Below are 16,765 nucleotides of genomic sequence, written 5' to 3'. Positions count from 1 at the left end.
GTTATTTCTAGTCCCATCCTTCCAACGTGCAGCTCCGCTGTTGCCTCCACCGACACTGACAGGAAGGATGCATGTCAGACATGAGAGCATACAGTTTGGACCAGGTTGCAAAAATAGATGATAGATCACTATTGTTTTAATGTATTTTTTGAACAGACATTTAATTTTTTTTTTTTTTGTTTTCAATAACAGATCAGCAGTAGAACAATCCTGAGTTCCCTTGGGATCTTAAAGAGTCTTAAAAACATTGAATGTATTAATTTGACCTTAAAAACCTTTAAAAAAAAGTCTTGAATTTTGATATCCGAGCCTTAAAACTTGTGCTGCTTGAAGCTTCTCTGTTTCAAATTTCATGTAAGAATTAGACATTTTCAACCGCAATTGTATGGATAAAATACTGTAAATAAACAGCAGGAGAATTATTATGCACCAATATGCTGAATGCCCATCGCTGGTTTGAAAAAAGAAGAATGTTCAAGCATTACAACACAAACCACAGGATAAGAAGCTACAGTTTTGATCATAAATGGGAATAAATTAATAAAATAGGAAATAATGTATCCAATGGGAAATACACTAAGAAACTGGTCTTACATTGAACTTGAAGAAACTTATAGGATCCCTGACTATCACTTTTCTGAAGAAATACAGTTTGGCTGTGATAGATCTCTTCATTTATGCTAACCAAATAGTAATATTATCAAATATTACAACCTTAAATGAGTTTATTTTTGGATGGGGGGGAATTTTTTTTTCTTTTTTCAAATTTTTACAATTTGTCATTGCCAAGATTTTAGCAGTGTTAATGTGTAACCTCTACTTTCATATATAGTGTGTTGTTGCAAATTAATACCACAACAATGAAGTTATAAGTGTTCTTGGAAGTGTTTTCTGATCACAGAACTGTGAACTACATTTGCTGAGTAGTTTTCATTTTTCTCATCCTACATGTGTGTTTTTCTCTTTGTTGGCAGGACTGGAAAACCGACATTCTTCAGCGCCGTGTTCAATACCCACAGTCCTGCTATCAAACAGTCATGGATCAGTAACTTGCAGATGGCTAAGCTAGCTTTAGGTACGGTACATGGTCTGGATGTGTGTTTTTTTTCTATAAAACCATTATTGTGGATATTTACAGTCTCAGTGCAATATTTCCCCTTATTTGTTTTAATTATTAAAACAAGTTTTAATGTTTTATAGTTAAAGTTGTATCAGTTTGTTTAAAAAAGATCTGTTATTTGTGTGTTTGTATATCAGAGGAGGACAACTTACAGGGGTGGTTTTTCGCAGAAGATGATGGAAATCAAATAAAAAAGCAGAAGCATCCTCTTCTACTTCGACAAATGCCTGTGATCATGTCAAAACTGCAGGAATTCAAGGTACTTTTTCTCTAGCGATGGTCATATCCAGCAACCAGCCTATTATGGAGCATCTGACACACCTCTTAAATGACTAAATAACTCTCTCAATGTCTTTATATTTCCCCAAACCACCAACAACAAAGAACAGTTGAGATCCTTTTTACTGTAAAGTAGTTCTGGTTTAACTAAAATCGGCATCCATTCATCAGAGGAATTGTAAAAAGACTCGAGTTTCCAGACTCGTAGCTTTGAGTCAGTTCCTCACACTGACTCAGTGTCATGGAAGCACTTAGAGAAGAATGTGGACAAAAAGTCTTCTTTTGTTTCAGGACACACCACTTCAAAGTTGTTCTCCCATTCAGCAACACTTGCTAGATTTTGTTGTACCCATCAAAACTCAAACAAGATACGGGAAAGGGAAAAGTTCTCCATAAGGTTTTGAATTGTGTTTCTTTCATTGTGTGTAGCTTGAGCAATTGAAGGTGGTTGGTTGGGTAAACTTTGTGTGCATTTACAGAAGAACTTCATGGAAAAGAAAAAACACTGGAGGTTTCTTCATTTTATGGAGGGGAAAAGGTGCACACTTTATTTGAAATGTGAATTTATTTGTTTAGTGTTTTTCCTTGTCGTTAAAAGTTGTAAATCAGACGAAAAAGTATTGTTTGAAAATAAAGCTAGGTGGGCTGCAAGCTCCCTGCTCCGCTCCATTCTGATGCATCCATAGTTAAACAACTAGATCCATGGACGACTTTGTTTTCCTCATTCGAGCTGGATGTACGACTGGATAACTCTGTAAGCTAGCGGGATAGTGGGCTGCACGGTGGCGCAGTGGTTAGCGCTCTCGCCTCACAGCGAGAAGGCCCCGGTTCGAATCCCGGCTGGGACCTTTCTGTGTGGAGTTTGCATGTTCTCCCCGTGCATGCGTGGGTTTTCACCGGGGACTCCGGCTTCCTCCCACCGTCCAAAAACATGCTTCATAGGTTCATTGGTGACTCTAAATTGCCCCTAGGTGTGAATGTGAGAGTGAATGGGTGTGTGATTGAGGCCCTGAGACAGACTGGCGACCTGTCCAGGGTGTACCCCGCCTTCGCCCTTCAGTAGCCGGGATAGGCTCCGGCACCTCCGCGACCCCGACAGGGACAAAGCGGTCAGGAAAATGGATGGATGGATAGCGGGATAGTATGTGAACCGAGAGCTCTCACCAACAGGGGTGGGAAGGGGAGGCGGGGTTGCTCTGCACCAACAATCCCGCCCACAACTCAGAATGAAGTAATGAAGTACTGCTGCTCTGCAGAAACTATGTCCTATAAAATCTTTGTTTTGTTTTTTTATTTGGACTTAAAACTGCATAATTTTAATTAAAAGACCACTGGAAATACTTTTTACAATAGATTAAAAGATGATTGAAGTGGACTTTAAAGCTCTTTTTTCAGTTTAGATTTCAGACTTTTAGTTGACAATGAGACTCATTAAACTTGCTTTAGCATGGATTTATTGTGCATTTCTTTTTAACAACAGTTAAAAGTTCCGGTTTTCTCTGTGAGAATCACAAAACTTCCTTTCCTCTGTGATGAAATTCGTTTTTTAAGCACTTTCAGAACCGTTTTGAGTTGATGTGAACATTAAGCTGTAAAATGGTATCAGTAAACTCAGGGGTGTTTTCATTTTTGGTACAAATGTGACGCTTGAATAAAGCATTTTCTTTAATCCTATTTTGAACTTTTTAGCTCATTATGTAGAGCAGTGGGATTTCTGGCGTGACTAACCTCTTTACATGACTGTGACTGCTGGAATGCAGTCAGATAACTGTGTTTGTGAGGAACTGAACTGGCAAAAAAAACTGTGAAAACCATGAGGCTGGTTTGCTAACTTTGCTAACACTGACAGGGATTTCATTTTCTGATCAAAGTGCTTTCAGATGATTGATTGATATTTATTTGAGTTGATCTGAATTAAAGTTGTCAAAGCTGGTTTTTATTTAGTCATTTTCCTTCTTATGAATTATTTTCTGGTTCCAGAAATGATTCTGTTATTATCAAACTGATCAGTAGCACAAAACTTGTAACAGCACCTGAAGCAGATCAAGCTGGGTTTAATTGGAGCTTTGTAGATTTTTTTTTTATTTTTTAATGTTGCAACTGAGCTTAAACTGTAATATGTCACGATGATGGTTCACAGCTGAATGTTTTTTTCTGTTCTGTGGCAGATTGAATGTGCTGTTCACAACCCAGAGCCCTTCATCAACACGGAGAGCACGGCTGATAGTCCGGCTATGGGTCATGGATGCGTCTGGGTGAGACATTTTGGCACTTTTTGTTAAAACGATGTGACATATGAACTAAATCTGCATTTTCAGTCTTAAGATTGCAGCAAAAATTGATGTCCCAAAAAGTTGATTGTGCAGTTACCTACAATGAGGATTATTTTCTTGTTGTTCTTTTCTCAACAACAACACACGAGAAATTAATTGCAAAGTTTTCTGTAGTGTTTTAACAAAACTACATCAAGATTTTTTTTCTAGAGTCATTTTCTTCAGAAATATTCTGCAGTCGACTTTTGCTTAAGGTTAAGTTTATTTTTATCGCGAAAAGGGAGCACATTGCCTCAGAATGATTATTAAGGTCAAGGATATAATGACGTTTTGAAAAATAAGTGACTAGAATGTCCTTTTTTACATAGTAATTAAATATGTCAAATTTATTTAAGAAATGATTGTTTCTTTCTTCCTTTGTTGTTTTTTTTACCCAGATGCTACATAAGACATTTAATAATTACTCATTTTAGAAATAAAATGTAATGTCACTGCTAGTAATTCATCAATATTATATTGATGTAACATAAAAACTCCACATTTGTTTTGCCTTTGTTCAGGTTGCAAGTTGCACAAACCAGATGGGCCAGATCGCCATCGTGGCCATGCAGAACTCCAGCCCCAAAGTGACGGAATGTTTTAACGTGGAGTCCCGGATCCTCTGCATGGCTTTTGTTCCAGCCGAGCAAACCCAGGAGAACGACGATGACAACAACCGGGTTCCCCAAGCAAAGGCCAGTGACGCCCCCAGTGTCTGTTTGGGCATGGAGGATGGCAGGTACCAGAATACCTTATTTTTCCCCATAGAACATACTGTTATAAAGAAATAACCTTTTCACTATTTACTTTTGTTTAGTATCATTGTATACAAGAGCAGCCAAAGATCCAAGAAGGTTCGACTGCAGCATTTCTTCACTCCAGAGAAGTCCACCGTCACCAGCCTGGTGTACAGGAAGCAGTGTCTGTTTGTCGGCCTGGTCAGCGGCTCTGTGGCGGTTTACTCCAGATCAGCAGGTGTGTGCTCCAGGAAAAAGGAAAGAATCCTGTCATTTGTGGATATGCACTCTTTAAATCGATGCTCCAAATTGCTGTCATTCTAGTAAATATGAGCTGAAAAAAGAAGACACTCATTGAAGTAATTGTATATCATTTTAAGAGTGTTTAGTCTAACTTAAAACTGCCTACAGGAGCATTTATGTCTAAGAACATTGTCTTTGGTGGAACTTTTTACGCAATACTTGCGTTTAAGCTAACAAAAACAACAGAAAGAAGTGAAAGATCTAGCAGGAAGTGAGGAAAAACAAGCTCGTAAGAGGCTAAATTCAGGTGAAGTCGTCCATTCTAGTGAAAGTCTGGCCATCAGTGAAGTCTTTTCTCTGCAGTGTGTCTCGGCTTTCCCTCTGCTTGCTCTGTTGTCTAGGAGAAGCCTGTCTGTGAGCTGTGACCTATATAATGTCATTCCTTCTGTGCTCCCGAGCTCCTGCTCTGCTGTATTCTTTCCACTGGCATTCACAGTCTCACTTTTGTTTCATTTCTCTCGAGCTTTTTGTTCTGGGGCAGTCAGAGGAAGCTCATTTTTCTTCATCTCTGTTTTTTTCTGTCCTTATCCAAGTCAGAATAGGTGTATTTTTGAAACGCCACATTTTTTGTATCCATATCCTGCACTTTCTGTTGTCGGTTACTAGTTTAAAGTTATTTTGATCTTTTCACTGGCCTTTTAAATTAGATTTCAGCACATGCTTCTGCTGCAGTGCTCTGTTAGCGTGCACTAAAAGGAAGCAGGAAGACAGAATACGGATGATGGCCTGAGGACAGAAGGACAAGCTGCAGATCGTTTCGATAAAGAAACCATGTTTACCCATTTCTTCTGGAATGTCTTTGGACATTCTCGTTCCAATTCTTCTTTTTTTTTCCCCCCATAACAATATCAACCCCCTTCACTGTCCCCACATCATTAGACTGTGATGTGTTGTGTAATTATCAGGAACTCTGTGATCTCTGGAACGATTCTGTCTGCATTCGCTGCTTGGAAGCTGTCCACTTTAACCATGAAGAGACGCTTTAAAACCGACTGCCTGCAGTTGATTTGCATTTCAAACAGATTCTCAGTTTACCTTTTTTTCGAAAACAAAGCAGCACTAGCGTGGATTCAAATGTTGATCTGTCAGCTGTTCCAGAAGCTGCTTCAAAGTGTGTTGAAGAAACAATGCAGTTAGTTTTGCATCCCTTATATGGATGGAGAACACTGCAGATTTTCTGATCCAATTCAGCCAGATTGACTCTTAATCCTTGGATACTTTAAATTTCTATCCAAATACTTCCATTTATTTCACAAGGACAATGTTAATGCATGTTAGGCCCTAGTCACAACATCCTTTCAGGGTGGATTTAAGATGTCTGTGAGAGAAAAATGGACAAATCTGTATGGGGACATGCAAGAATCATGGAGGACGTGCACATTTTTACTATGCTGTGGGGGACAGGTCAAAGCGAGTACTTAAAGACCCACTCTAATGAAAACAGTCTTTTTTGTGTTTTTGTTTTTGTATCATTTTTTCTCATAATAGAGGACCTATAAAATAATTTACTATTAAAGCTCTTTCTAAGTATTTCTTAATTTAAATCAGGAGCAGATGAAAACCAGATGCTTGAAAATCTCAGACTAATGATGCAGCTACTAAAAGGCGTGCCAAAGCCTACTTTTCCAACTCCAATTCTGAAACGTCCATTTGCAGACAAATAAATTTATTAGCATCTTAATTTTTCTCATTTGAGCTGGTATCTGGCTAGCTCATATACTGCACACCGTTGTTTTGCTACGCTAATGTCAGCTTGGGGTTGTGAGAAGCTGTAAACTAGCATGAGAGAGTGTAAACAAAGGGATGATGGGATATTAGCAGAGCTAAATTCCACGCCAACAGTCCCGCCCACAACCCAAAATCATATTTCTAATGAGCTGCAGAAAATATGTCTTAAAAAACAACAAAAGCTCTTTGATTTTGGCTAAATCTGTATAGTCATAATTACAAGACCACAGGTTAATGACTTTATAATAGAAATTAATATAGTTGGAGACTTTAAGCATCACAAAAGGGTAATTGAGAGTGAAGTAGGGGACACGCAGGTGTATCGTAGGGATTTTTCCTTTTTTTAACACTTCCAAAATCCTGTGCTCTGCGCAAGGAGCCCGTTAATACTGTTCGCATGAAAAGTGGACACTCCTTACTAGACTATTCGAAATGAGTTACTTAGACAATCAGCATAGTTTGTGTTGGCATTCCACATTCACGTTCAGTCAGTAAGGATTCATTACTCACACCTCACTATCGACTAGTGTGGCATAAGGGCAGTGTTTGACAGCATCACCTGCACTTCATAAGTGCGTGGAATTTACGTTAGCCTTTTGAAAACTTTAAGATACACTTACCAGACGCATGAGAATTGTATGTTTCATTCTCACGACATGCCCTGAAAAGTCCATCAGGGGGCACTTCATGTGAGCACAACAGTGAAATGTAAGGATGCCATCGCGAAACCGTCATCAATTTTTACCAGGCCACTATGTTTTTAGCCTAAATGCCTAAAAACAGAGTTGTGCGGGTACAGCGTGAACATGGAGTGCCCCTTCTGTGTTGTGAGATACCCTGAGATTCCCAGCCCTATTAAGGAGCTCTTTACCACCCTTAACGAGCTTGGAGAACCCAAAAACCCGTACGGGTGCATGGGCCTAAGTCATTCGGACAAAAACACCTGCAAACATACAGAACTCCAAGGCTGATTTATGTTGTTCCCAGGATTGATTTGAGAAGCGGTGAATGGGAGTCATTCCCTTAATGAGCGGTAGACATTTTAATATTTATTGCCCTTCTCTAAAAGTGAATTTCTTCCAGTGAATTATTGCGTGAGAAATTAGAGAGAAGGGAGTCATGAGTCAGCAAATGCTCTGTGTCACAGATATACGGCCCCCTTTTCAATCATCGGCTTCCTTTTCAACTGAATCAATTTAATCAAACTTAGGTTGTAGACTTTAAACTATGTTTTATACACATGTAGACTTCATCCCAGCTGATGGTGGCATAAAGGTGGGGGGCACACTTGAGCAGAACTTACATAAGTCTAAAACTTGGCACACCTTCTCACTCCTCCTCTTTTCCTTTTCCCTTTTCATTCACCTACACAAGGTCGTCTCTAAAATAACACGCGCGGGTCATCTCCACAGAGCCGAGCTCGGACCTCATGCTTGGATCCTTTAGTGGAGGATTACCTCCCTTGACAGAAAACCTCTAAAAACATCTTTCACAGCGTGGCACCTCTGCTCTCAATAGCCCTCTTTGTGCCTTTAATGAAACAAACATTATAAGTGAGGCCTCGTTCACTTCCTGGCTTGGATTAGCTTTAGGTTTGTAGTAACCAGATGAGCAGTACTCAGCCACAGGACTTGATTTTGGGGTTATCATCAGGGACTATCATCTTTATGAGCCAAAGACATGAAGTCATTCTATCTGTTCATCGCCACAGCGATTCAGTCTTTGAGTAAACATCACGTCTGGGGAAGTGTTGATATTTCTAAAGACACTGCAGGCGGTGTTGGCTGCAGTGGAACAGGCGCTGTGCTGAGGCCCGTGTAAAACAGAACGTGTGGGAGGTGCAGCTCGGCTCTGACTAATGCTTCACAGCCCATCTATATTCAAAGTGAAGCCTGTTAAAACCATCAATGGCCACTCATTGAGCTTTAGGAGAGTTCTAAACGCAGATGACCTTTTACAGATGACATTTATGAAGACGGATTGAAAAGAGAGTGCATCGTTTGTGCACTCTTAAAACTATTGTGCCGACACCATAAAAACATTAACAACTAAGTTAGACGGCAGAGCAAGATGCCCACAAAAGCTTTAACAAGAGGTTTTAACTGCTATTAAATGGAGGGGTTCTGTTTTCATCAGATTTATCAATATAATTCATCTTGTGTTGTGTGTAAAATACTAATGGATCATATTTTGTTTCTTCTCTCAGACGGTTTGTGGGACTCTGAAAAACCAAAGTTACTAAAGCTGGGAGTCCTTCCAGTCAAGGCCATGCTGGCTGTGGAAGAGCACCTTTGGGCGTCATCAGGCGGACAAGTCTTTATCATCAGCATCCACACACACTCTATCCAGGTTTGAATCCTTGGACTGACACAGTTTAACACCAGAGATGTCATCAGCATCACCTAAATAACGCACGCTCTGTGGCCTACTGTAACTACTGGGACATTTACTCAATCAACGTGAATCCGTTGATTTACATTGAGTGTAAAAGCTCTTCATTAGTGTATAGTCTTGCTTTTTTCGGCTCAGAATCTGCTGGAATTACGTTAATTTTGTAAACAGTTGAAGAATTATGGTATTTGAATCTGAAGCTAAATTAGGGGTGTGTATTGGCAAAAGTCTGGCGATACAATACAAATCCCAATAGATGTCTCACAATACGATAAGTATCGCGATATATTCCAAGACTGTACCAGGACTGTCATCATCACTAAATGAAATATCGCAATATATCACCGTATAGATTTCCCATTTCATCACTTAGCTGAAGGTAGTGCTGGGCGATATGGAAAAAAAATGTATATCACGATATAAAATATTTTATATCCCGCTATGATATATATAACGATCTTCTTCTTCTTCACCTTTCGGCTTATCCCATTTTTGGGGTCGCCACAGCGAAACAGCACCCACTGTTTCACATCAGTGATTTGGCAGAGTTTTTACACCGGATGCCCTTCCTGACACAACCCTGTACTTGAAGGGCACAGGGATGTGCACGTTTGCGAGCGGCACACCTTCACCTATGCCACGTGCAAGTTTGCGCACTGCGGACTGCCACTCTTCCTGCGGGGTGACTGCTCATGTGTGTCTTGAAGAGAAAAAAGTCAGAGAGAAAATAAAAGAGAGCACGGCTCACGGTAAGGAGTCAGAAGAGAAACAGTCTCGAAGCTGCGTCATCCTCCATGACTGAAGTCACGGTAGATTGGTAAAGTTGCGGTGAAAATAAAAAGTTGCAGGGTGGGAAACAAATCGCGCAAAGTCTTGGAGGGTCTGATAATGACATATTCAGCGTGATAATTGATCAAATTAGCTTAGCAACGATATAAACAATAGAGGAGAAATGGGAAGATAGACACTTTTCTATCCCCCACACGATATATATCGTCATATCGCCCAGCACTAGCTGAAGCTCTGGTGAGAAAGGTACGGCCACACACACTAGCAGCTGGTTACATTGATTTTTGTAAACTGTAATGTGTTTGTGCACATCAACTCCTCTAAATGGCACTGCTATTCAAAAATTCTGCTCTTGATGTGTCAAACCAGTTGGCAGTTTAGGTTTTTTGTTGACAAAAATGCATCAACAATTTCATTATCTTTCCTTTTTTGTAGTGTTTCATGTTCCATCACTTTAATCCATTAATGTCCCCCTTTGACATTTTTTTTCTTATTTTAAGAAAACATTCCCTGTAGTATTTCAATTATGATTGTGAAGTTTTTAACCAAAGTCACACAACCTAAATGTCTTAAAAAGCCATTTTTCATGTTGATCTCCTCTGAGGGGGCGTGGCTTTTGGAGCTGAGCTGAGTAGCCCCGACCCTGATTTCCCCCGGCTGATTATGATAGCTCTGAGTCTCACTAGCCTAATTTTCCCCACTGCTACATAAAAACATCAAGCAATATTGGTTATGTCCAGCCGTATCGTTTTGATCCAGATGTCAGCTCGAACGAGGAAGTGAAGAGCTTCATGGACCAATCTTCCTCCAAAATCCTGATTCTTTCTTCTTCCAGTTCACCAAATACTGTTTTAGCTAATTATTAAATATTTATTGACGTTGCTGTGATCAATACATTCAATCATTGGTTTTTCAGACCAGAGTTCTTGAGAAAATAATGAAAGCTAACGTCAAAATTGTCTTTCATTGATTCACAATCTTTTACAACTGCGATCAAATGAGCCGCCGTTCACATTTCCGTGGTCACATCAAGAAGCTCCGTGGAGTCTGGTGGAGATTTTCCAGCGTTCTCAGTCCTGCTACCGTAAGTATTGGATGAAACTCACACAAAAAATCCAGTGATGCTGATTTGACCACAGAAATGCTAATGGCGGCTCATTTGACTGCAGTCAATGTGAAGATACCATCTTAATTAGGTGCAAATGAGGCTGGTTTTCTGAAAACCAGTATGATGCTCACCCACGATGCCTAGAGTTTGACAGCCCTGGCATTAACAGTTGAAGAGTTATAATTCAAGGAACTTCTGGAAAATCCTAAAAAAAAGCTGCTGGTGATGCAATTAACTTTTTATTGGATAGCTATACAGGTGAAAAGTGAAATGAGCTTTGTTTTAACACTTTGCAAGAAGCAACAGGTGTTGCAGTGATCCCTCCCAAATCCCAATTAGTGGTACAAACAGTTTAAGTCCCACTCCGATTATCTTTTGATCTATTTTAAAAGAGCTACCATTGTTCTTGTAAATATTATTGTGCCCTTTTTAAACCATGAAAACCCTGTTTCGTTTTCTAGGACAGTTTCTGCAGTGGCAGTAGTTTATTCAAAATTTGCCTCTGAGTTGTGAGCGGGGCTGTTGATGTGAAGGAACTACACTCTGCCCTCCCTCCCTTCCCCTCTCTACTGCTGAGAGCTCTTTGTTTCCATTCTCGTCTACAAATTGATGCATCAAAATGAAATACAGTATGGGGCTTGTAGCCCACCAAGCATAGTATCTACAAAAACAAATATAATTTTTTCCAGACTGTATTTTTTTTATCTGCTTCTTATTCACAACAATTTGAATAAAGACATATTTAGAAATGCTATTTTAAGCTTAATTTTCTTAACATATGTTCTTCTTCATCAGAAAAATGCTACAACAAAACGTTAAAAACACTATTATCATCTGAGTGGATTTTAAGAATAGTCCTACGTGGATTTCTGTGGTCCATCTGAGGACAGAGAACTTTACTATTTTTCTTAAATCCCAGGTTTTAAAGGCTTCTGCTCAGCTGGAGTACTTTAATCAAGTGTGTTCCAGCAAGGTCAAAGATATTTAGAATAAATCAGGACAGCAGCCCTTATAAACAGGAATTGGTCTCCACTTTTCTAAAGTTGAACCTCAGTGCAGTTCACCATAATTTGACTAAAAATGCCATCAGAATCGATCAGTTCAAGTATCTATCTCGGGACCTCTAGAGTTTTTGCTGATGTCATCGGTTACAGCAGTCTTAATGACGTGTGTCCATCGACGCCACATTCCACGACCCGTCCAGTCCAGTGTGTGCTAACCTTTAGGCTCCTACCGTCTTCACATTATAGACGAGGCAGAATTACTGCAGCATAAATAACTCTTGGTAGGCTTTTACCTCGCTTCTTTATCTTTACAGTCTGCTCACAAATCATACTAAACAAGCTGCAGTAAAACAGAAAAATTATGCTGGAGTTTCCCACATTAGGTTCTTCTTGGACTTTGTAATTTTGATTGTCCACTTGGATAACTTTGTGTTTTACTACAGATTTGTAAAGTTTACAAACATTGCATGTATTGTTTTTGATTCGTCCTTCCGTCTGTATGTTTTACAGAAGCACGCCTTCTCAGGATAGATTGTCTTGTCCTTATATTTTCACACAAAAGGAGGAACATGTTGCAAAGTATCCTCACTGTTGAGCTCCGTTCACATCGCCCCCGGCAACGCTCGTTCAAGCGGCTATTTCCAATGAAAAGTCTATGTAAACACACAAATATGTTCTTGCGTTCATGGCTATGCGTATTTTATGGACCGTTTCTGGCTCCACATACAAAATGTTTGCACTGAAAGGTAAACCAGGTTGAACTTTGACCAATCAAGGATTCGGATTAGGTAGTGACATATTGATGGTGGCCATTTTAACTCACTAAAGTACCAACCAAAATTTGATCTCAAAGGAGAAATTAATAGATGCGGTTTGTGATATAAAACCAAGTCTCTCAAATATCAGAATAGAGCTGTGAAAGAAAAAGGCTAGAGCAAGAGTCACCAGGTTCAATATTTTGCACAAAGCCTCTTCCAACTGTAGGTGGTGGACAAGCACTAGTAAACAAATATTAAAAAAAGGAGAAGAAGAAAAAGAAGCCCCACCCTGCTTGTCCAGTGTGAACATCATGGGCTAAACAAATGTTCAAGAACCCACATTTGGCACATTCTAAAAAAAAGTCAGGTGTGTTTGTAGCTTTAAAGTGAATAAATTCTGACTGGTTAAAATCTCCACTCTAAAATTAAACAAAGAAAAAGACCAGATGGAGTTGGGATTTTTCTCCCCTCATCAGGATATATGATATTCTGCGAAGCAGGGTTCAGTAAATGGGAGCACCTGCCATGAGTGCAGGAATAGTACCGTTCCTGTGACATACGCTCACTCATAATCAGTTTAGCCTCATTAAGCTCATTATGTCAGACCACCTGCCTGCTCACTCATTTCTTCTCCTCTGTGGTTACAGTTAGTTTGGAGCGGTGATTAAAGGTCAGGAAAGAGGGGGGCAGGAAGAAGAACTGGGGAGATGGAAACAAAGATATTTCATATTTTACTAAGCATGATGGAAACGCACACTAATAAACAAGATTTGGGAGAGAAATAAACAGGAAGAACAATGTACAGCGTGCCCTTTTTTATTATTGTGGAAATTGCATAAAAAGCAGCAATGGGTGACATCCACAAGTGATTTGAGACTTTAAAACTCTTCACTGCACACTTTGTGCATTCTTCACACTCTTCTCTCTTGTTTAAACACTCAAAGTTCAAACCTTTTGTAGAAAAATAGGTTAAGAATTCTAGAATGAAAGCAAAGATGTGCTTGGGATCAAAGCGCAAACTGAACACATTCCGTACTGTACCATGAATAAAAGAGATTGATTGGCAATACTCTTTTAGGCCCCCAGGATGCAGAAGGCAATTAATTGTTAAAAGAAATAAAATGGTACAAAATGTCATTAAAAAATCAGTGAAACAACGAGACTGCAAAAGGTGAACTGCCATATATTGTGCTGGTCACATGGCTACACAGAAAATCCCATAATGTTATGCGTCAAGTTAGAATTTTTCTTTATTCAAAATGTACATTTTAACAGCTTTTTAAACTTGTTTAGAGGTCAGTTATAAACATTTTAAATTTAAGCAAAAACCAAACTATTAAAAGACGAAAGAAGAAATTCTCTGAACTAGAGTTTAGTACAGACTTGACTTAAACACGAAGACACCACCGAATGATAACTTCATTTAACGCTTGCATCATCTATAATTCCACTCACAAAAAATTCTACATGATCCTTATTGAATTACATAGATAACATTCCCGTAAAATAAAATTAAGGAACCCAGATTACTTCCATTTTTATTTTTAGGATCTTTAACCTCACTTTAACCTAGTTTTTCCACCATCAGACCAGGTTTAGCTCTGATTTAATTATTTTTCTTTATGTAAAGCACTTTGAATTGTCTCTGTACATGAAATGTGCTATACAAATAAACTTGCCTTGCCTTGCATTATTATACACTTAAAAAAATGCAAGTATTCAGTAATTATGTTTTTCTAAACAATTCCAAAAGTTGTATTCCTAGAATCATCAGGGAAATAGATCTAGTGATTGTGAGGAACATAATATTTTTCATACCATATCACTCATGGTTGTTAAATTGTGTGACTTTTCCTTTTGTTTCTAAAACATAGTCAAAGTGTGCAGACGTAACATCCAGAGTTCAGGGGTAAATACAGCTGAAACAGACCAGCTCAAACAGTAAAGTTCATTACAGCAGCCAAAAAGTTATGTTTTAAAGCTTTATTTTACAAAAATAATCATTTGTTTGACACAGCCTTGAATAATTTTGAAGTATTGTAAACATGTACTTTAGCTGCAGCTTTGAATCCAGTCTGGACCTGTTTCCCTTTGGTAGAGGCACCTGGAGGCTCACCAGGAAGAAGGCATGGTGGTGTCCCACATGGTGGTGGCGGGGGTTGGCATCTGGATCGCATTCAGCTCTGGTTCCACTCTGCGTCTCTTCCACACCGAGACTTTGGAGCACCTGCAAGACATCAACATCGCCACACCTGTTCACAGCCTCCTACCTGGTAAGACTGCGAACACATTCAGGTGTGGAAAGAAATTGACTTTTTTTTAGTATTTGTCACAAAATATTAAACGTTATTGGAGTTTTCTAAAGTTTTTAGCTTATATGTTTATCCCTGACGTGTAATTTTTACATTCCTGCTGTACTTTGTGGGTTAAATCCTAAAGTTCTGTGCCATATCAGACACTTTAGTCTGCGCTCCGATTCAACATCATAATTCCAAGGTCTGAAAACAGGAAAAGGATGACTTCACTCGTCCTTCCTCAATTGCTTTGTTAATCTTCTAGATTACCACTCTGTCTTTTTCCATTCTAGTTCAACACAAATTTGAGACAGCTTTGGATTAAAAATATAGATTTCATTTCTTGGCTAATAAGTTTTCCAGTTTTTGTTGTTCTATTTGCAAAAAAAATCGAAATAACCAACCAAGAACTAGTCGATTGTCTCTTTTCATTGAGTTTTACAAAAAAAGCTTTTGATGTTTTAAGGTAAATGCACCTTTGTGTTGCACGGATGAAGTTGCCCAACAGGTTGAACCTGAGCTCTGGTGAAAACCAATAATTAATCATCCATTCAATCACTGCCCTGAAACACACACACAAATATCTGACGTAAACTGGAACCAGAACTCTAGTTCAAGCCAAGTGGCCAAGATTCATAAATTTATCCAAGGTTTCGTTCTATTTTCTCCAACAATAATGTTGCACTCATTCTAAAAACTGCTTTATGTTAGCTTTGAAGAGAAATGTACTTAAAGCATTCCATCGTGATGGCTCACCTTTGTTCTGTGATTGTGTAAAGGCTCTGCAGCTGCAAACCTGTGATTAACACGCTGTGATATCTGAGCCACATTTCCAGGAGTGAGACAAATGAGCCGTGCCTCCGAACTGTTTGGTTCCTGATGGATTTTATTGTGGGAAACAAATATTTATTCTAGGGGTTTTGAAGAGGGACGGGGTAATTAAACGTCCTCTGTAGGCAGCAATCACAAAAACTAATGGTCTTACATAATCTGTGATGAACCTTGTCGTCATGGTAAGTAATGAATAAATATAAACGTGCATCCAGTGAGCATGTGTTTGTCGTGGAACAGGAGCTTTCCTCACTTGCATGTTTTTAAGGCTGTTTGGGATTATGAGATCAAGCTGTGTAACACTGTCCCAGTCTGAAATCATCTGTGACCTGCTGGTTTAGATCTTATAATCTGCTGCTTTAAATTACCCTGACCCAAAAACATGGCCTCAAAAAATCCTTTGAAGTTATTTTTGCATTAAAATCACTTCTGCAGCAAAGAAAAAATAATGTAGAATTAGTGTCATTTACAATGTTCACTCGTTCTTTTTTTTTTCTTCTTTTTAGGTACCAAAATATTCTTTGTCTTTTAGTTTGTGAAACAATTGCTATTGACCCCATCTGATGGTGTCACCAAAAAATTAAAAAAAATTAAAATTGTTGAAATAAAAAACCCTCTGAAACAACATGGTCAATTTATGTCAAAAAATAAATGCCAAAAATATACTTATCAGTGACAACAAAATACTTAAAATATGCAAACAAAAAACTAAATGGTTAAAATGTTCACAAAATAAATGTCAAAAATAGTTTGATCTGCAAAAACATACTTAATTTGAGGCCACAAAGCACTATAAGGCGCACAATCAACAAATGTCAGTTTTTGAACTCATGTAATTAAAAAAAAAACTATAAGGTGTATTAAGCAAGATAACATAAAACAACATAGAAACAAATGCTGTTGTGACTACGCTAACTTCCAACCTTTTTAGTAGCATGTAAAAAAAGGCACAATTCAACACGGCTACTTGTTAGCATTTTCACATCAGCTGTATCTCCCAACCATGTTTGTAATATATATATATATTGATGCCACAAAAAATGGAACTGTGACTAAACTAACTTCTAACCTTGTTAGTATCACATACACAGAAAACACAATTTGACAGCGC

At 38.7% G+C, this 16,765-nt stretch overlaps 1 protein-coding gene across 5 annotated transcripts in view; it reads left to right on the top strand.

The window, feature by feature from the left end:
* Positions 1–16,765, top strand: part of arhgef10 (Rho guanine nucleotide exchange factor (GEF) 10) — a 96,699-nt gene that overhangs the window by 35,191 nt on the left and 44,743 nt on the right. For all 5 annotated transcript variants that reach the window (XM_024276715.2, XM_024276684.2, XM_024276704.2 and 2 more), the window contains 7 exons: positions 975–1,075; positions 1,258–1,379; positions 3,568–3,654; positions 4,233–4,450; positions 4,529–4,686; positions 8,686–8,828; positions 14,628–14,802. In XM_024276715.2, the coding sequence (XP_024132483.1) occupies positions 975–1,075; positions 1,258–1,379; positions 3,568–3,654; positions 4,233–4,450; positions 4,529–4,686; positions 8,686–8,828; positions 14,628–14,802 (1,004 nt within the window). The remainder of the gene's footprint in view (positions 1–974; positions 1,076–1,257; positions 1,380–3,567; positions 3,655–4,232; positions 4,451–4,528; positions 4,687–8,685; positions 8,829–14,627; positions 14,803–16,765) is intronic.

This window comes from Oryzias melastigma, linkage group LG22 (genome assembly GCF_002922805.2).
Source record: "Oryzias melastigma strain HK-1 linkage group LG22, ASM292280v2, whole genome shotgun sequence".
Lineage (NCBI taxonomy): Eukaryota > Metazoa > Chordata > Actinopteri > Beloniformes > Adrianichthyidae > Oryzias > Oryzias melastigma.
The sequence above is the reverse complement of the archived record's forward strand: the minus strand, read 5'-3'. Positions and strand labels throughout refer to the sequence as shown.